The 22,353-nt window shown below is 38.7% G+C and overlaps 1 protein-coding gene across 1 annotated transcript in view; it reads right to left on the bottom strand.

Annotated features, from left to right (window-relative positions):
- MYOM2 (myomesin 2) overlaps nucleotides 1-15,137 on the bottom strand; it is a 76,946-nt gene extending 61,809 nt beyond the window's left edge. The window contains exons 1-8 of the mRNA XM_056344708.1: nucleotides 15,031-15,137; nucleotides 13,889-14,008; nucleotides 12,079-12,217; nucleotides 11,739-11,896; nucleotides 10,772-10,864; nucleotides 1,673-1,761; nucleotides 1,542-1,592; nucleotides 1,097-1,261 (exon numbers count right to left, since the gene is read on the bottom strand). Coding sequence (XP_056200683.1) covers nucleotides 1,097-1,261; nucleotides 1,542-1,592; nucleotides 1,673-1,761; nucleotides 10,772-10,864; nucleotides 11,739-11,896; nucleotides 12,079-12,217; nucleotides 13,889-14,008; nucleotides 15,031-15,137 — 922 coding nt within the window. The remainder of the gene's footprint in view (nucleotides 1-1,096; nucleotides 1,262-1,541; nucleotides 1,593-1,672; nucleotides 1,762-10,771; nucleotides 10,865-11,738; nucleotides 11,897-12,078; nucleotides 12,218-13,888; nucleotides 14,009-15,030) is intronic.
- Nucleotides 15,138-22,353: the final 7,216 nt, after the last annotated feature.

Below are 22,353 nucleotides of genomic sequence, written 5' to 3' on the forward strand. Positions count from 1 at the left end.
CCTGAAGGATTGGATGCAAATCTGACTAAAACAATAATGTACATGAAACAAAAGGCATAACAAGCAGCAATAAAAGCATTCTTTTTCTGATTTTCCTAGTCCTAAATTTTCTTGACCATCTTATTAAGCTTACTGCCACTTCTTAGTTTATGCACCACGTTTTGTCAGCTATGGAAATTTCTGCCAGCTTGCCTGGGACCAGTCTGATCAGTCTTGGGAGCCCTCCATTCTCAAATGCGGTCCCTTTGGGGAAAGGTCTCACCATTCACAAATAACCAAGGCTTTCCTTAAATCCTCAGGCAGAATATTTACTTCAGAAACCCACACAGAGACTGTGGCTGGTAAAAAGTGGTGAGATAGATATCTACAATAGCCTGCTATCTGTTAAACTTTAAGTAGTTATTTTTATGTTTCAAGACTTTTTTTTGGTGTGGTGAACAAACATTACTCATGCAGGGTTTGTGTACCATCCACCACAGCGTATAATATACTTCAGTGATGTTATTTTTAGTACTTTCTGTTAAGACTGCTTCACTTGGCATAGCATAGTTTTTCACTGACAGAAGAGGCAAGGAAAGCAACTACTAACATGGCACTAACAACAGAGTAAAAGCATGTCTTTCAGGCCTGGTTCTTGTAAGTATTTTTGAACTATACCTTAAATTGATTTTAATATAAAATTTGCAATAAATACTGTAGCAAGATGGAAGTGGAGGCCTATGCCCACACCTCAGTGCTTCAGACTTTAATTTACTGCTCTGTGAATACCCTTCCACATAGTGGTAACAGCATTCACTTATAAACGTGGTCAAATTTAGGAAGTGAGTTTGGATCTCCACCTAGTCAGTACATGTTCTGACTACTGTGTTATTAGATAGCATGAGATTACCTCCTGTTGCTGTAAATGGGTGCCCAAGGAAAGGATGACCACATCACTTAATTGAAAGGGAATGCAGGCTTATAAATTCTAACTAGAGATATTTGTTTTCTCTATTTCAAATTTAATTCTGAGAATCTCATGTTCTAAGCCTGATCTGTGTCCTCAGTGTTTCCTCCAGCATTTTCCAGATAGCTTCTATTCAATGCACTAACTTACCATCTCTATACCACTCAGCACGAGGTCGTAGTCTTTTCAGGTCTGGGGTGATCAGCATAGAACACTTCAGGGTCAGTGTTTCACCTTCAGTTCCAAAGGTGACTCCAAACTTTTCCAGAAACTGGACATCAATGTGAGTAAAGCAGACATCATATGACAAGGGCACTATGCATGAGAAGATGAAAATATTCTTGAGTATAAGTAAATTGTACTTGACACAAACAAATTACTGTCCAATCTGAACAGGAGTTGTAGCTCTCTGTATACTGTATGCTGATCTAGAAATGCAACTGGGAAAGCAAAAGCATCTGGACAGCTCCTATTGTAACTGAATGCTTAGAAGGCAAAGCCAGAAGTAGCAAGCTGTATCAAATTTTCTCATCTGTAAAGCATTACTCTGGTAAGAGTACATAAACTATCTAAGCAAAAAGAAAAAAATGCTTACAGTGGAAGGGCATTATCCCAGCTGGGTGAGGCTGTTCATTGTCTCTGAACCCTATAAATAAACAAAAAATAAACATTCAATGACATGTGTATTATATTTGTTCTGTGGTTTAATCATGAAATAGGACTTACTTCGCACAATCACAGCACAATTAGTTGATGCCTGCCCATGGACATTTGTTGCAACTGCTGAATAGGTAGCAGAATCATCAAAATCAGCTCTGAAAAGGGGAAGGAGGAAAACAGATGTCTCTTTATGCAAATACAAATTCTCTTAATGATTGATATTACAAACCAAAATATGTCAACCCCAAGAACGTGTATAAAGATTTTTGCTGCTGTCACACAGTGCAAGATGTTGAAAGACAATTAGAAAGCTGGTACTGTTTTTTACTGCAGTTTTGTCACGGTTTAGTGTATAGGCTGCTTTAATTTGAAACAAACTGGAAACGACCTTTAGAGAATGATCAAAGGAGATAGCTGGAGGATGCCAATCTGGCTATTCCATTTCTGAATGTAACCTTCTTCCTTGATCCATCTTGCCCTGCTGCCACATATTTTAAGAAAGAGACATGGAAGAAAAGTACATGTGATGCTTGCATAAATTCCTTCTTCTATAGGTATTCCCAGCAGGCAGATACAGGCATTTTTTGCCTCTCTTATCTCCTTAGGCAGTCCAGAGGAAATGATACAAAAACAGGGGAAATAACCAAAATTTTTCATGGGCGTAGATGGTTTTGCTTGATACATAATTTTAGTGAGAAAACATATTTATTATGCTAGGAAGATATAATGAAAAATAAAGCAAAAAATAGTTACTTCATGTAAAATAGGACCCAGCTTGTCTCACTTACTACATCCTTCCTTGAAGAGGAATTTCTATCAGTAGACGTAAGGCCAGATGTTAAGACATAGGTACAAACTTTGATGTCCCAATATTTTCTTATTTAAAATGGAGTAGGTAAGGAGAAGAACTCTTGACATATAATTAAAGGAAACTAAACTATGTGCAAATATATATTTTTGGTGCAATTACTCAAATTTACAATTGAAATAAACTTATTTGCTAAGTTATAAACATAAATGTAACTGACTACTGACTAGTAGAAGTTAAAAATATTTTGGACTAGTTTTTTTTAAATGCAGATTTGGGTAGAATGAGATTTCCTCAATTTTGCTGAAAGAACTTAGTCCAGATAAAGAAATAATTTGGAAAAAAAGGGTAGAAAATTTCATTTTTACATTTCAGGATGAATATTCTAATTTAAAAAAAAGTATTACAGATTTTACTTCTGTTTTGTTTTCAGAGACATACTAAATAATATGTAATAAAGCGTTTTAGTTTTGAATGAACAAAACTTTTTATTTTGTCCAATCCAATATTTTTTCCTGAACTTTTCCATTAGTCAAGTATTCTACAATATGTCTGTCAAATGAAATTGTTGATTTTTTTATTTCTTGGAACTTCTATTAGGTTGAGCCATCAGCTAACCAGAGTGCTGTCTGAAACACACACAATTAAATCCTGCTTCTGTGCAATTTATTTAGTAGTGCATTTAATGGAGGCCACTCAGAAATTTCCAGTGATGAGATACAATGTTCTGCATACATGCACTTACTTTCCTCTGAGAAGAGCAAATTTGTAACTTCTTGGCAACTGCCAAATGAAAGGGATGAAATTCTGGTTGCACCTGTTTTCTAAGAGATCATATATCCCAGGTGTGGGAGAAGAAAGAATATGTAAAAGTGTTTGATGTAAATTGCATAAAAGGATGCCAATTTGGGGGTATATAGCACCTGTGACAGGCACATCAGACACCTATTTTTCAGCTCTTGCATATAGTCTGGACAGTGTCATATCACAAAAATGATACTATCTGTACTGTGATGTCTAAAACACCGCTTGATGAAAGCCCTACTAAATTGAGATTTATCTCTCTAAACATACAGGACCAACAGCTCCTCCTGAAGGCAACTCTTCAGCCACACATTTCACAAAGCAGTAAAATACAAAGTTTATCATACAATTAATTATCAAATACAGAGAGGTAAGTCCTAAGTTTAGGTCACTTAAAAAGCCTGCAGTTAGGTATGAAGCCCTTGAGTGCCCTACTACAGTCTGGGCAAGCAAAGTAAGTCTGAAAAACAATTTAAAATAATCAGAATAGTAGCCTCAATATTATTTAATATTTGGGTTATAAAGCGTAACTGATTTTGGACTTGCTTGAAAGCTGTCAGACTTGACATCTTTGCACTAACTTCTTAAAAGAAGATTTTTTTTTACTATCCCAGCTTCACACTATTTAACACTTGGGTGGTAAAATGGCAAAAGCAAGGTAAAACTGCAGTACAGGCCTTTTTCCTAAGTCATGTTATAATGCCTCTATACTGAGATGTACATAGTTCATACATTTACCACAGCCCAGTACAGTGTCTTGCTGTAATGAAAAAGGCTAACAACAAATGAAGCATCTCAAAAATTTCTTAACAAGAAGGGGCATCGCAGAATTAACTGTACTGGAACTGTGAGGTGTTCTCATCACTCTGTACTACATCCCTACTTTAAGGAGATATAGAGAGAGTATACAGTAAATAGTACATAGTGTATTTAATAACATATATTAAATATTAGTAAATTAAACAGTGTTAGATTATTTGTCCCCAGAAACTGGATCTTGATCAGGTAGTGCTGATATGTTAGAGCAGCCCTTGGTATGCCTTGGTGCGTGCCAGCTCGCCAAAAGGATTCCTGGACACAGCCGAGGAGATAGTAAGGGACCATTTCCAGAAAACAGTCTGGATGTCCTGGCAACTCTGTCCTGAAGGACAAGAAGATTAGTCTAACCCATGCCAGAAGGTCACATCTTCAGTTTATTATGTCAGGCAGAGTTAATGAGTGCGATTCCTAGGCACTGGTAGCATGTATATGCTATAGCATACCCTGCAGGCCTTGCCTCTAGATACTTGCCCTATAAAGCCTTCCTGCTCTCCAGCCCACAGTCCATGCCACTCACCATCCTGCTCAAAGACCTACAGAGGTGCACAGCGTCTTCCTACCACCTACATGTGCAGGTTTCTCCTGGGTGAGCTAGACCCTCCAGGAGGACAGTGCACACTTACATTTGTCAGGGCAGGGGCTGAGGACACCATGTTGTGTTTGCTGATGAGGTGCTGATCTGTCCCTGGGCTGGACATGATTTAGACAGCATAGAGCACCCATATCACAACTGAGTCATGAACAGTACCTCATCAATGCTGTATTAGGTCATTCCCTCGCATAAACAAAGCATCACTTCAGGCTGCTTTGCATCTGTCAAATCCAACTTAACTGTTCTTCAACAACTCATTGTTACAGAGTGTTGACAACAAGGACAAAATATCAGTATATCTTAACTGAGGTTAACTCTGATTAAGTATCACTTTAAAGTAGTCATCATCTGCTGTCAGTTTTGGCTTCATTTTCCAGCAAAACAACAGATAAAATAGTCAATAGGAACAAATTTCTGTAAGAATTACATAGGATTTAGGCTCTAAAGAGTGATTTATCATTAACCACAAGGTGGCGTAAAAATAATCCAGAAACTATAAAATGTGTAATTTGAACAAACACGTGGCCCCAGTCTGTGCTAGACCACTCAAAGCATCAGAAATGTAGAGGTGCAAGAACAGCAAAATTGTCTCCCTAAAATGAAGAAGCCGAATGGCAGATACCTGATTAACTTTTCAAATGGGTATATATCTGTGCTTATCCTTCCCCATATTTTTGGTCTCATAAGGAACAGCAAAAAACATTATTTGATGAGATTTTCCTGTTTGTGATGGTCTCCAAGGTAGAGAAAACAGAGTATGATCCTAAAAGTCTTAGAACAGACAGGAGATTCACAAAAGTGTTGTTTCTTTAGCTCAAGAAGTTCAGTGTCTGAAAGCAACTATTTGACAAAAGTTATTCTTTTCAGGAAGAATAAAAGAACAAGTTACGGACAAAATAACTGACCGCACTCTTACAATATCCTTTGGTTTTATGAAGAGAAACAAGATACTTACGGTTATTATGAACATACATGTAACAATCCTGCAGGCCAAGCACTTTCTGCTATTTAAGAAGCTGTAACAACTCTATCCATTTTCTGGAGGTCACTGCTTTGGAAGCATTTTATAATTCCTTGCTATGATCTCTAACCTGACTTTCCAGGAGAGAAATCAAACCATCTTAGATAGCCTAGTACTCAGTAGAATGCCATCAAATCTGATATTGGAAGTGTATGGAGTTAATATGTAAGAGCTACACAGCACATTTGTTTAAGACCCACTCTGAAGAAAGTTGGATAGCACGGCAAGTCACATAAGGTCCTGACCCTCCTTTCATGCCAAGATAACTCTCAGACTGAGGATTATCTAGGAACCTATCTACTTCCCTGTATGCTAAAAATCCTAGATTCCCTGAATTGCACTGCAAAGTGCATTGAGTCAAAACCAGTTAGAAATGATATTTGAAGTACCCAGGAGGCAAGGTGTGGTCTCTCCAACAGTTAGTCTGGCATCATGATGGAGAATGTGTTTTCCAGCCTTTACAAAGGTCAGATGAAATATGCATGGAGTACATTTAGATAGCATGAAGTGTGAGTGCAGAGCTGTATCTGTCCCAAGATACTAATACTTTCTGTGAAAATTAAATTGCCCTGAATCCACATGAGGTTCTGAAGCACTAATGTTTGCGCGGGGAATATTCCCCAGGTAGATACATCTGTTTAAAATGCATATTTTCATCTGTCTGCCTGGTGTAGATTTAAACACAGGAGCTAAGGCTGAAACAACATTTTTGCCTGAATTGGAACACAATTCAGTGCATGACAAGAACAGGAGGCAGTATGTAGTAAATTACAGAGTTAAAATTGCCTCCTTTGAATCCAAATGACACAATTTTCAGTGTTATGGCTATATGACATCACAATGTAAAAATACTTTACAGTATTACCATCTCATGTTCTGGTTCTTCAGTCAGACTGAACCAGAGTGATTCTTTTCGTTTGGCTGGGGTTTGTTTTTACTGACGAGGGGACCTCTGTTATGAGGTGACCACTTCCTCAAGCTCGCAACTATTGCGGCTTATAGGGGACAGTGACTGATGGGTCAGAAGATCACAGACCATTTCATTTGGGTGCTGTTGTTTATATTTCAGCAAGGAAAAAAGAGCACAACACCATGCCTGCTGCCTATATACTCACTGGTACTGCATACCTGCAAAACCCTGGGAGCTGCAGTTTATCACCCAAGCAACCCTGTACAGCTCAAAGGCTCTGCCTTCTATGCCAGAGGACTGCCTCTGCCGCAGTGACTCTGCTCCGCTCTGCTTCCACCTATGTCAGGAGAAAGGACAGGCCTCACTATCTCTCCAGATTAAATCATCTCAAGCTTTTTGTGCCTAATCAAACTAAAATAGCGCTGTAGTGACTGCACAGTGTCATTTGTTAAATGAGAATAGTTAGAAGAGGAGGCTCATTCAAGTTTTAAGCTTTTTTTTTTAAAGCAATGCTGGTGGTGCTGAGGAGTGCAGCGCCTGATGAGAGAGCTAGCTCTGCCTGCTGGCAGCAGGTATTACACTGCACTCTGCTGGCTCTGCCGCACATTTTTGTTGATGCAACCACAAACCTTTTCTGCTGCAATTACTAGCACTTAAGGGATGACTTAATGAAACAAGCAAGGGAGAGGGCCTTAACAAAAGGCAAAATACTGTCAAACTTTGAGCCTTGTACAGGTGAGACTGTGCAGCCACATCTGCACACACTGACAGTGCTCTGGAAAATCAAACTTGCTTCCCTGATCCTTCTACCATCCAGCCCCTATCAGAGCTCACCTGCCTGCTCACTGGGGGGGGGGGGGGGGGGGGGGGGGGGGGAGGAATGTCCCCAGCCAGAGGCACACTGCTGTTCCCTCTGTGCCTCAGCCGACATATGAGAAAATGTAATATAGCCATTCACAGTTGCATAAAGCTAAGTGATTCATTTAAGGAGGCATCACAGTAAAAACACAAACAAAAAACCAAAGCCTGTTGTTAAACAAGTAGCAGCTGCAACTAAGAAATCGAGAATACTAAGATATACACTAAGACAGAAAATATTTTGCAGATATGCTATAAAGCGACAGGGCATCCTCATCTTGACTACATCTGATATAGAAATCTTGTATTATATGCCTACCCATAGTTAAATTAGGTGGGATAAAGAAATACATTTTGAACAAACCCTCACATTCTCAGACATGTCTCAATCCCTTCAACTACTGGTAGCTTTCCCTCAGAGGATTCCTCACAGTCTACTCTGAATCACCTATTAAAAGTGAGATGAAAGATGGAATGAATCACTACCCCAGTGCAGGCTGGCCGTATCTATTCTCCTCCAATTACGTGCAAAAAATATAATGACACTCCAATCCCCTTTTCCTTACTGCTCAAGGGAGACCTTGAGCTGAAGCTCCCAATTGAAGAAGCCTAAAAGAAGCAAGAAAGAAGCACTATATGATAATGATAGCACTGAATGCATGCAGAAAATGTGGTAAATTGAGCACAGAACATCATAAAAATATGAGACAGAGAAAAGAAAATGATCCAGTCACTGTATAGGCTTATGGGCCCTAGAAGACAGCAAACAGGGGGATGAAATTGTGTCCAGTTACTACTTTAAGATGACACGGTTACATTCTGGTCACCTCAAGAATTTTTCCACTGGGATCAAGGAATACTCATAGGAATAAATATCACACTTGCATCAGAAGGAAAAGTTCACTCCCCGAGCTTCACTGAAGCGTTAGAAAGGTAGCCAAGAAATTCCAGGGCCGTTCTGAGTGGCTGCGGATCAGATGGCATGTAGCTCAGCACTTTGGTATGAACAGCTGAGAAGAGCACAGAAGTGGATAGGTAGAAAATCCCAACAGCTCTACTTCCCCACACCCCCCCATCCACCCACCCTCCGTGCAAAAAAATACTCCAAATATATGTGCACAAAGAACAAAGGTAGGTATGGAAGATCCAGAGTTAATTGATACATGTTTGTATAAAAGCATTAATAATACTTTTTTTTTTTAACCACTAGCTATACATCCATTGTTTTCAATATGAGAAACACCTAATATTAGTAATGCACTATCAAAATGTTCTTTCACTTTCTGTATGTTGATTTTCTGTCATTTGGGACAGAAAATACAGCTGATGGTTAAGTTTTGAAATAAAATAGAATAGTAATAAAGAAATAAATCTAAGATTAGAAATTTTGATTGAATAAACTGTATAACTCTATGGTAAATAAATCATAACAATTCCCCACTATTCTTTTAAATGGAGAAGAGAAACCTGTAGGAGAGCAGCCAGGCATCTTTAGGTGGCAAAAAGACCACACGGCCAGACAGAATGAAAGAGACACAGAGCAACAGTCTCTGAAGATGGCAGCTTGGTTGAACATGAGGGAGCCTGCATGAAAACGTACAGGTCTGGGAATAGTAAACAGTGGGTGATGATGGGTGGTTGCGGGAACCTGAGTGGGTACCAATAGATTACTCTGTGGTATGTCTGAATAAATACGGCTGGGTATGAACACCCCCAAAGCTGATTGTGTATGGTGTCTACATGACAGATAACCAGCACAGGAAAAAGAAAAAAAAGCACCAAGGGGATATCCATAAGCCATTAGTACCCTTCAGCCTGATGGTTACAGATGCTCAGAAAGCAGCATCGACACTGATTTTCATTTCTTCAAAAAGCCACTTATTCCCAAAATGTCACAAAAGGAACCTATGTACTACATATCCGGCATGTGGACTCACCAAGCAGTCACTCATGGACACTAACCAAGGGAAACAAACACAGTCACAGTCACTCACTGGCAGGAAGTCACTGAAGTTTCATCTCCTGACTGTCACAGACATACCCAGAAAAACGAGAGCATTTTCCATTTACTCTGCTGCAAGGGCAAGGATTGCAAGAAGACCACCTGTTTTTATCTTTTCACCTGCTGCTCTTAACTCCAGAGGTAATGATGGTGGGAAGAATCAGCTGTGTGGAGACATCTCAAGGATAGAGAGAGCAGTCAGCAAGTTATCCATGATGTGGGGGTAGAAGACTACAAGTACCTTAGAAGTACTCCAGAGTACTGCTACTCCTTAAAAAGCACCAACATCATGATTTTTGCTGCCATATTCTGTAGATGTTTCTCCCACCCTGAGCTATGAAAAGGTAAACAGTTGTGCTGGACATTGCTGCATAATGGCAAAGGCAAATAGTCCTTCCCAAAAGCAGAAGGAATGATGCACTTATTTTCTGTACTAATGTCACAAGGCTGTGCTCAGGGCTGCTTCCACTGCTGACAGATGGAGACAGGGTAGAAGATGAAATGTTTGGCCAGCTAAGCGTTAGCCACAAATATTCCAGCTGTTTGAGCACAGCTGATGCTCATGTTCTGGAGAAATGAAAATGGGGGGTTTGTGTCTCTGCTCTAGATATTAATTTTCTTTTTAAATACCACAGTCATGCCCTCATTTTTCTTTGGGTTTTTATTTTTTTTAAAAAAAGCTTGTATTGAGTCACATGTAGCATGCAATATTTCAATTGATTAGGACAGCATGGGATTACTTTGGGAAACTGTTCTACCCAGGCATTTTTTGTACCACAAGGTTAACATAATTTTGAAAAATAGAATTAATTAAATTAAAATTAATTCCATTAGAACCTTTTTTAAAAAAAAAAAAATTACACTTCCCTACCTTTTGCAGAACAAAGAAAAGGAGATCAAAAAGTAAACAGAACCTAACATAAAATAAAACAAATACTGAAGACTAAGCAGCCTTGCCCTGACCAGCCTAATTTTTGCTTACCTTAAAGAGCTTCATCATGGCAAGACCATAAAATACACAGACAATTTTCCACTTTGAATGCTGAGAAGATATAATTCTAATTAAAAAGAAACTTCCTTTTGGTTATTCTTTCAGCTTTTACCTATTCTTCCAGCTGCTTACCTCTTCTTTTCTATTTTCTTGTAGACTGCTGTAGTTAAATAATAGAAATATCTGATTTTTCTTTTCATTTTCAGGATTTAATATTCAGCAACTTAGTGACCATTCTCTGGCTTAAATGTAACTACCAACAGAGAAGTGTGCTGAATTTAACAACTCTCTTGCAGTTTTTGTGTGAATTTTTAATTGTATTTGACATAAAAAACTGTTGTATTCCCCAGAATAATCTACCTGTTTATATGCAACACATGTACTCCGTATTTGCTTTCAATCCTGTACTTCACTGGATCACTTGCAGGGGTAATCAATTCCTCATTTTTGTACCTGACAATCAAGAAAAAAATGAACTCATTAGTATCAGGTACTATTCAGTGCATTCATTTAGTAGATTTTTACATCCAGGTATCATTTACTATCATCTGAGCTCTCTATATAAATCTTCTCTACCTGCTTAGAGCATTTTCCAGTAGATATGGATAGATACACATTGGACCATTAAGGCAAAGGGGGACCATCATTGCAGTAAGAAAGTGGAAAGAGAAGACGTGCACTCAAACCAGAAGAGCAGGCAGTGAAGTAGAGAGAAGATGGCATGTGACTTGAACTTTCCAGTCCACTAGCCCTGACACACAGGAAGCAAACTTTGTCTTGGATCACAGTAAAGCACTTTGGCACAAACAAGGGAAATAACACAAGATTGTGCCTCAGGTTAGACCTTCACAATCCAGCCTGGGGCTCTCACATATATAGGACAGCGCTTGTCTGGAAAGGAGAGCCGGTTTAGGTATGTTACATTCATATCCACCTCAATAGAGCCTGACACAAACCGAAAACGGATACAGCCCGTAGCAACAATGATGCTGTGCAACTTCACCCAGGCTTAGCAAAAGCCTGTGAGCTGTTTTGCCATTTGCCACTTCAACAGAGAACTCAATTTCCAGAAAGACTGGAATGCCTTCCGCAGTCTGCTTTCTGAAATACTCAGGTTTGCTTCTTTTACTGCACAGGGCCATTCAGTAAGTTGTCCTCCCACTCCTTCCACTGCAGTATCAACTGCTACAATCCAGCACATCTATGAGGATTATAAAGGGGTTTAACATAGCCATTATGTATGTGACACTTATCAGTTATGCCATAACTTCCAAATGAAAAAAGCTTAACAACATTTTTAGAGGGCTAGGAAACGCCGGTCTCTTACCATTGTACAACAGGGGTGGGAAATCCCTGGACAGTGAAGCAAAGGCTCACAGACATCTTTTCCCAGACAGTGTGAGACCTCAGGCGCACTAGAATTTCAGGAGCTCGACTTATACTTTCCTCAAGAGCGTGTCTTTCCAGAGCCATATTTTCTTCTACCTATTAAATATAGGAAAAGAAAAGGAGCATCTAGCACCACACTCAAATAGGGTAGAAGATCTAATCTTAAATTCACACAATTAAAAGATGCTAAACCTCTATTAGTATTTGAAACATGGGCCTAAATTTCAGTATATCTTACAATCCTGCTTGGATAAACACAAAAAAGTTCAGCACTGTACCATCCTTTGTATAGCAAGTCTATCCAGATGTTCCCTAGCATGGTGTCTGGCTGTGTGAATCTCTTTTTCCAAAGCAGACAACTCACTGGCAAACCGGATCCTTTTCTCTTCACTTGCATCAGACTTTTGTTCATGAGTCCTGTACAACAAGAAAAAATATCAGGTAAAAGCAACGAATATGAAGCTTTAAGATTGTCACTCATACACGTTAGGCAACTGAGGGCTCTGTAAACATATCAGCAAGATCTAAAATCAAGTTTAGAAATTATTCTTAGAGCCTATCTGCCTATTCTAATGAGCATGTGCAATGAATATGAATTTTCCTTCATTTTCTTTCCCCTTGTATATATGGTACCATAGCTTCAGGTCTTGAAAGCTGGGCATGGTCGCATAGATGTGGTACCCCACGGTCTTAATCCTCTGGTAATCAAGATCAAGAACCTGCCTGGCTTCCTACTGGTCCCTAATTTTCCTTCCCATGGACACAAGAAGGAAGAGGAATGAAGGCACGTTCTGTGACTGCTCACACCCTGGTAACAGTTGGGCCTTGCTTACAGTGTTCCTTTGGCTCTAGCACCCAGCTGTGATAGCTCCATGGGCTGTATCAGCTGACCTCACCTCAAAGATACAGACCAAGGTGTCCACAAGGATCTGATGAATGACTGCATGCCAAAAAGCTGTCCTTGGAGAAGGGTGAGCGGGAAGTATTGTAGAAATTACCAGGAAAAGACAACATTTTGAGAAATGTATGGGTTGTTCCCTGACAATCTAACTCCATAGATTTTTTAGAATACCTAAAAAAAACCTACTCATAAACATTTTCAGAAGGAGCTAGCTCGTGCTTCTGCATTCATGCTGATTCAGTAATCAACCTACACTAGTCTTTGCCTTGCCACCAGAACAAAGGGAGGGAGCTGAACATCAGGCATTTCTAACATGACTGTCATTGTAGAATACAGTAAGACTCTTAAAGCATAACCCAGCATGCTGTGAAGCAAATGAGAAGACTTGCATAAGCTTCAGTGAGCAGTAGATCAAGACATTATTTGTATAGTATTTTAAAAATATTTCTTTGTACCATTTCAATGTACTTTATATACCAGCCTTTTTCTGTCATGTATTTTTTTATATTGATAAAAATTAAGACAGTTTTTAAAAAAATAAATCAGAGTATACAAATTATTTTGATATTCCTAGAACATTCTGTTTCTAGGACATACATTTAAAAACAATCAAAGTACCAGAACCATAGGAATGTATATGATTTTTGCAACACATTTTCTACAAACAATGCAGAATTCATTCTTGTAGTAAAAATTCTCTGTGTCTTTGGTGCAGTCATTGTAGAGCATGGCAGAGAAGAAACAGTCAAAATCACTAACAGGAATATTGCTGTCAGCACATTTACTATAGGACTTCATATCAAGGCTGTAACTGAGATGTGACAGTGAGTCCTCTTGATATTAAGGAAAGAACTCAAAATGTTTAAATTGATCCAAGTCAGAAATTTAGGAATAGTGAAGTGAATCAGTTAAAAATTGACTTTTGGATCCCAGGCAGATTCTAATTTATTTTGGTTTTAAAGCTGTTTTCGAGGGTCAGAGTGGGGATTAGGGGAACAACGCTGGGTTGAAATGTGAGATTGAAAGTGACACTCAGTCATTTAGTATTCCAGCCAAAATAGATTACTGAAGAACAGTGACAGAGAAGCCTCCAGTCTTTTCAACTCTGAAAAGAGACCGGGCAAAAGAGTGATACTAAATGGTACCAGAGCCACTACACAGGTCAGATGGGACAAACAGAGCTTTACCTTTTCCTCGATTCTTGTATTGCTTCGTGAGCCAAGGTGCGTGCCCTCCTGGCACAGAGTCTACATGTTGTTTTTCCCAAGCCAGTTGATTCATAATAAGCAGCCTGTCTTGAAGCTGCCCTTCAAATATAAAAGACATTGTTATAACCCGGCAATTCTGGTAAAACATGAACTCAAAAGTATAAGAAACAACTTTAAATGAGCTGAATACCATGACCAAGCACTGTTCAGTGAGAAACCTGCTTTGCATCCCTCCCTGACTGCACTAGGGTGCTGCTTCTCACTTGCCCTTCAAGGGCTTAATGCCCATCATCTGTCACTGGAGATTATTAGGCATTTTATTTCGTTCAGTTCTATTAAATTTATACTTATCTCAGTCTTCAGTCATTCAAGTGCTGTGATAGCACTTCAGTGAACCATGAGGGTACCAACCTGTGTAATAGACAAATCACACAAAATCCCTACAACATTTTCTATTTCTAAATATTCCTGCCTTTCTGTACTTCACAAAACCTTCTGCATAAACTCTTGTCTTTCATAAGGGAAGCTGGACAAGCTAGACAGCTAGCTAGGCATCTTACTTACTGAGGAGGGAGGACAGGGATTCTTAATCAGCCAAGATTCAAAGCTCCAGGCTTCGAAATAAAAAGATCATGTATCTTGCGGCTAAAACTCTGAGATTTCACATGAGAGGAGTTAAAGCTTTATTTAATTTTTAAAAAGGAAACTGAATGACAAAAACTATAATTAAGAATAGCCAGCTTCAGGAGACAGGATATCCTCATGTCACATGGAAGAATGGGTAAAAAATTGTTTCTGTGATTTACAAGTTTAATGACAAATTTTTTTAAGTCAGAGTTTCAATTGAAGCCTAAAAGAATTTCCAATTTGGAAATAGTAAACAGGACAGATCTTGAGGTAAAATGTCTGTGTGGTTGTATTGCAATGTAGCTAGAAAGCCTAGCTATGCTGGTGGCACTCTATAGACGAGCATCCCAATGGAAGGAATTGATAAAACTACCATTTTGAATAAATCACAGTTTTGGGGAACAGAGGAGGAAGCTAAATATCTTGGTTCTAAGAACTGATTACCCAAAATAGAAACTTCTCTATGCTCCATATGTAAAATACAAGGCGCTTACTTTCTTGCTGCATATTCCTCAAGTACATATCTTGTCTGGATGTTGCGATAGGACTGATCAAAGTGCTTGTGCCTCCTCTGGTAAAATGGCACTGCTACTGAAGACATATTTCAGTTTGTTACAATCAGCAGTTCCTGCAGAGAGTGAAATCACATTTAGCCATATATTTCAGACAATTAGGTTTGATATTTTTTGATACTTAGATGTCCATGTACATATACAAATGTATAAAATTCCATCAGTTTATGACAAATAGAGTCATCAATGATATAAATGGGTACCTCAGGCTGTATCTTATCAGCCACACAGTGTAAGCTATGGAATCATAGATGATAAAGCTAGAAGAGAATTTGTTGGATCATTTTTCCCCTTCTTTGCAGATGTCATTTAACATCTCTGTAGAAATTTCCAGGGATGGAAATTTGACAGCTTTTGGGGCATTTTCAGGTGTTCCAGTCTTTGCTCTTCAAACCTTTTACTTTGCCCCTTGCTGCAAATTTTTATGCTCACTGTTTCTTGTCCAATTCACCATGACAACAAGAAATAGTCTGTATTCACCCATTTTTGCAGCACCCTGTTGAAGATTTTTTTTCACATCTCCTTTCAGCTCTCTTGTTTAAACTAAACAAAGCTTTTCTCATGGGTTATTTTTTCTATACTGTCAATCATTCTGGTTGTCCTCCAGTGGACTTTCTCCAAAGCATGGCATAGTTTGATCAGTAATTGGGTAGAAGGTTCTCAGAAACATTCAGGCAGCTCCAAGAAGCAGTGTGGGTGGGAAGAGCATGTTTCCCACTGAATTGGAGTTAAGCAAATTCCCAACCATGCCATTAAAAGAACCTAGAGGTGCCTACCTCTTTGTGCTCATTAGAAATATGATGACAACTTATTGTGAAAGTAGGGAATGTTACCAGCCATGCCCTGAGTAGGTGCCAGCTTGTGTAACTACTGTCTGCTGAATAAGTCCCATTTACAGTCTCAGCTGGATATGGGGCTCTCTAGTCCTGGGCCACCTGGCCTAAACAGCGGTGAGGGATTCCAGGGGGCAACTGAACAGCCAACACCTTCCCCAGCTGCACTTCAGTGACAACAGGAGCAATTTCCCAATATAAAGTCTATAAAGCAGCTTGGGCCAAATCCTGAAGATTTTAGTCAAGTAAATTCCTGCAATAACATCTAATTTCCTTCTGGCAGGCAAGGGGAGCACCCCCGTTGTTCTCCCATGGGGGATGCAGCTTGTTAGCTTTGCCCCAGCAGCTGGGGCACAGGCAGAGCCATGGCCAGGGACCCACCTCAGGGCTACCCATGGGAAGTGAAGCAACACTAGCTCATCCAGGGGCCACACCAAGAGGGTGTCAGCGTCCTGGGGGCTGACTGTTCCTGCCTAGCCTCCCCCAGGGCTCCCCCCACCCTGCCCATGGCCCAGGATGCCACATCCAGACCCCAGGGCCCTCAGCCCTGCCTCCAGCTGGTCTCCGGCTCCTCACAGCCTGACCCTGCCCAGCCACGGACCTGCCAAGGAGAACCTGCCTGTGAGGGAACTCCTCAGACCCACACCGAAAGTCTGCATTTGTAACAAGAAGACCCATAAGTAGGCAGCTTCATAACAAACCTCAAATGAAAGCTTAAAGGGATTTGAATAGAAGTCTTATAAACTCATTAAGCTGTAACACGAGCCCCTTTTACTTAATTTCAAAGGTACTGGTACTTAATTTCAACTGGTACTGACCAGTTTTAGGCTGTGTTATGTTCCCTATCAAACACCTGGAGATACATGCTCTGGGGACAAAAATGAGCAATATCCACATTAAAATTCAATTTAAAACTGTTTCAGGGAAAAGCAATTTCTGATAAAATAAATCTAGTTCAAAATTGAAGAAATAACTGCATTGTAACCTTTCAAATTCCAGGTAATTTTTTTGGTTTCATTAATCTTTTTACTGTGTGAAAAGTACATGCAATCAATGTACCTTAATGAAATATTGTTGAAAATAAGTTTCTAAATGTTTATTACATAATTTGAAAGCAATGATGTTTTCTGTCACATAACGGAATTTTTATTAGTATCTCATATTTTGAAAAATCGTTTTGCAAAATCCCCATCTGAAAATGGGAAGCAATAATAAAACTGTTGAAAAATTACAGATATTACCAAGACTTTTACATTAGTTTTTAAAGTGTGGCTTGTTAACATTTTTTCTAATTATATTCCTAGCCAGATTGTATGTGTAAAAAAAAATTATTTTCTACATTTCATTGCAGCAATTTATTCTTGAAAAATGAGAGCTAGATTTCTTATACAACACGTCATATTTTCAGAAAGAATGTATAACGATTCATTGCAAGACTGCAATTCTTCTAGCAAGTCATTTCATTTTGTGTGTTCATTTGGCAGGGTTTTTTTGCCTGAACTGTATAAAATTAAACCCAAATAATTTAAAAAAAAAACAAAAAAACAAACAAACCACAAACTGTGGTTTATAGGCTAAGAAACTGAACCTTTAAACACAGTAAAATACCTGTAAATACCATATTTCCAGTACATAGTATTTACCAACAAAAGGAAACGCTAGTTATTGATTAAGTTGTGTAATAAATTCCATCTGTGGCTGACTTAGTTTCAGGTATTTGAAAGCAGAGTCAGATGTCCCCAAGTCATGACATTCTTAAATCAGCTAGTTTTAATTTTCCAGGAAAAAGGTCTCTGCCAGAGAACAGTAAATATACTCAATATTACATCGTATTAAAAAAAAGTCATGAGACCTAAAGAGATGAGTTTCTACAATTTATCACCTGATAGCTGCATCTTCTGCATAGTCTATAGTTACCTTTTCAGTCCTTTTTCAAGAGATATGAGAATGACAAGTCACACGTTGAAGAACGAGAGCTTTAGGCAAAACACCAGACACTGCAAGACAAAAATAGAACAGGTTTACAATGTTGCTATGGAACATTAAAGAAATATATTACCACCTTTCTAAAGAAAGAAGAAAGTTAACATGACCCAAGCTAGTACAGCACAGTGCAGCACCTTGCAGAGATGCTAGTTTAGTTAGGTGCCCTAGTGCAATGCTGAGCTGACATGGACTTACTAACTCACCATATGACATACTGTCTGTTACATGAACACAGTTACACAGATCCGTGAGCATCCTTGGCTTCTCCTAGTTTTGATACTGGTACATGACATCATGCTATACCTGCAGACACCAAATACTGGGGGTTTTCCTGCTTTCTAACTGTGTGACTGTTGTGTATATGACATTTGACTTCCCCCATAGTTCATATGTTAACTGGACAGTTAATTGTATAATGTTCCCTCTTTTCTAATTTTAATTAGCCTTTTTACCTGAATGAAGGTGCAAAGGGCAAACCTGTAGATTAAGCTGACTCATCTGTCAAGTGCTACTCATGTTTACGTGTGGCCCAGTTAAGTAATTCTGTGAATTTGTCAACATGTGATTTACATGTTGCTATGTATGTAACTTCCACTGCAATCTGACATAGAAAGGTTGCAGAGTAATGTCAACTGTCTAGATGGATCACAGTGCAGGTTATTTTCATTTTTTGGGAAAGGAGAAAACATCTTTGTCATTTACAGTTCAGCCTTTTCCACTAAATGTAAAACTTACACTGTAATTAATGTATCTTCTCATATTAATCAGCACCCAAAGTTTCTCAAAATTTGGGTTCAAATCTTTTTTACATTTACCCAAACACCCTTAGAACAGAAACAAGCATAGCCATCCACTCCCAGCCTCCATGCAAGCAATTAACTGAGCTCGTTAACAGCCAGACTCATTTTGCCTTCTGTTAACACAAAGGGGAGCAGCCTGTCAACAATTCCAAATGTAATAATCATCATCAGTTCATTTCAATGATGCTTGCAGAGTATGTATTTAATACTTAATAGTGCTGCAAAGACAAGTACCTGAAGAGCAAAATCAGAGCCCTGCTCTAAAACCACCTTCAGCAGAGTCCACAGAGCATGTAGGGTATGTTGAGTTCATAATAAGAGACATTTCTACTGTCTTCCTAGGAACAATGTGTTGACTTTTCCCAGTTTTCCACTGATACTCATTTATGTGAGATGTTTGAAATATATACCAATATTTAGTCAACCCACCCACTAACAGAGTAAATAACACCATACGCGGATGACAACTTAGCCGTGCTGAAGTTGTTGATTTAGGTGAACTAAGATTTTATTACTGGTAGGGGCTGGAGACCTAATTATACTGAAGAGTCAATTGGTGGAACTGACACAAAATCAAGATGCAGGTAGAAGTTTGGCAGAGGCATTGGGTGAAAAAAAAAACAAACCAAAACACTTCCCAGTGGGCAATTGAAAATTCAACAACAACAAAAAAGCATAAATAGGCCAAGAGACAGACAAATTTATTTTCTGGTTAATTGTAGCAATTTAAAATGCAAATCTCAAGTTCTATTCACCAAGTTCTAGTGGTATGTGACTGCAAGAGTTACAGAGAACTTGCTGAAATATATGGCCTGTGTGACACAAACAACCCTTGAACTTCATCCATGCAGATCCTCTTAACGTCCCTAGTTTTCAAAAAAAAGACCTAAAGTTACAGGACAAGATGATCCTAAAATATTTAGTCTTTCATCCTCTACTTTTTTGGTGGAACACAGCGACATTGTACTCCTACCTTCTTTGTTTATTATTCCTATTTATTTCTATGACTGAAAATGCTAGGGACATCAGAAGGACCTAAATAGCACTCATATATGTGCTGTATAAACCACTCAGAAGACTATTAAACCCAAACAAAAATATTCAGTCAGTCAAAATGTTCTTAAAGATTAATGATATAAAACACAGATGAATTAAACTGTTCACATATACATTTCCACATGCTTAGTAGCATGTATACAACAATTTATACTTGATCATGAGTAAAGGCAGAGTTCCCAGGCCAGGATATGCATAGTTTTATGCCATAGTAATGCTGATCTGAATAGAAAGCAATAATCTAGGACCACATGACAAGCGGCCACATACTTCAGCAGAGAAGCCAGGGGTCTGATATAGACATTGTTAGTTTGATAAGCAAGTTAATTTAAGATTTAAAGGACAGGCAGTAAATTCTAGCATGATCATTCGCATAGCCTCATAGAGCAGGCACACAACCAAATAAATTGACGGATGGGATTGATAAATGCCATGGGAAGAAGAGCATGGTTGTGCTCACCATAGATAGACAACTTGAATTCCCAGACTCAGGAGGCTCCTGTCATGAGCAATGCACTATACAGCATGTACTTTGCCTGACCTGTCAACGCTATACTATGGAACATGCACTTTCTCTGCTCATCTCTGTCCTTGTCCATCTGCAGAAGTGCCAGAAATGATTTGCGGGTTCTTGCCTGCCCTCATGTAGCCTGTCCTCCTCATTCTGGCTGAAAGATCAGTACATCCTGCTCCTAAGTGCATATCCTCATTCTTGCTTCCTTGGTATCTCATATTTCTTAAGTATTTTTAACTATTTGTATTGACTTGAAGGTTTGTCCTGTTTTTCCCATGATGTAAGCATTGTTTCCTCTACCTGTCTGTAGTTCTGCTTGCTGTTCTCCACATTGTTCAAAGGTAAGTATTGTTAGGAAGCCCTGTTTTGTCAACCTTTGTAGAGGGCCTGGTAATACCTTCTCCATTTTGGTAATGAACTTCTAAAATGCTAATATGTCTCTCTGGTCTTTTATCTCTATATGCATGTGTGTATTTAGAACTTGCACAGAAAATTATGTTCTGTGTGTGAAAAAGGATGAACTTAAAAAACCACACAATCTACTGTCATGTTAGGATGCTTCTTTCTTTCCCATTAAAGAGTTTTTTCCTTCTGCATAATACGAATTCAGTTTTAACTTTTCTGATAACAGAATACAAATGCTTCTGGAATTAAAAAAAAAGCATATGGAATTCTTATTTCCTAAAACCCTGTAGAATTCCAGATATTACTCAGCAAGCTTTGAGATTCCTTGTCTTTTCTTTTCTGATGTCTTTAGCTACATCCTAGCTGGTCTTATGTTTTACTGATAACACTTCCTTTGTTTGGGAAGTTTGGGAATAGTATTATCCTAGTTTCACAAAGTTTTAAACAGAAATATTTTTCAATGTTTCAATGTTCATGTCATCCACAGAAATGCACGCATTACTTTTCTCATTAAATCTGAAAATGGAGTACTCTCCCAGGTAGGGAGATGCTTTCTCATGAATTCATGATCTTAGATGACTGGGAATTAAATAAGGCTGAATTTGTCCACATTGACTTGAAACCCTGTTATCCTAAAATTCCAAATGCACAAAAAGTTGCAACATGTTCTGAAAAAGTTTTAAGATTTCCCTTCACTTGGCAAGTGTATTACATCAACTGGACAGCAAGGAATGTGAGACAGTGAGATAGTGGAAGTCACTTCCCATCATCTCAGCCTTCGTTATCCTTCATTATGATACATTCATTGACTCACAGCTATTATCAATACACGGGCATAGTTTCAAGAACATGAACATGATTTCCCAAGACTCTATCAGTGGTATTTTGCTGGAATTTTCATATGGGGAAGAGCACATCACATAGCCTAGAACAATATAGACAACTGAAATGTGTCTCCTGAAGACATGTACTTGAAAGTATGGTAGACAAAAGATAAAAGTAGAATTTTTGGTTCTAGCTACACCCTATTCTTAGAATGCCAAGTAGTTTTGCCAGCTACTATAGAATTTTATGCTTAATTATTTACACACTTCAGAGAAATCACATTTTGTCTCTATATAGTATAAGCACACAAGAAAGTGGCACTGCCAATATATATGCAATTGGAGAAGCACATATACCAATAGAGCTATCGACTGGTATAAAGTAGTTCTTTGTATGCAGAAAGAAACAAAGGAAATGTAATACACAATGAAATCAATCTGACTATGCACAGAATAAAACGATTCAACTTTTTTGTTTGTCTTTTCATAAATCAGTCTGTGTCCTGCTTATTGCTTGTTTTCCCCAAGGAAGGCAATTTATTTTTTACAGAAAAACACTCAACACCCTCCCACAATCACTCTCATTTGTTCTGAACAAGGAAAACCTAGATGAAAAATGGACTTACCAAGGGATTTAGAAAAATTGTGAAGCAAAGAGGAAGACCAGCCTTTCCCAGCTTAGTAAACTCTGGCTGAGGAAAACAAAAATAATTCTCCTCTCTAAAGGCTACTGACCCTTCACGCCCATTTAAGGGCAGATCAGTGCTATATTTAGAACTACCCAAGTGATTCTCCCAAAACTGAGGTCAGCGTAATAGGCAATAAGG

This window comes from Falco biarmicus, chromosome 6 (genome assembly GCF_023638135.1).
Source record: "Falco biarmicus isolate bFalBia1 chromosome 6, bFalBia1.pri, whole genome shotgun sequence".
In the NCBI taxonomy this organism is placed as follows: Eukaryota; Metazoa; Chordata; class Aves; order Falconiformes; family Falconidae; genus Falco; species Falco biarmicus.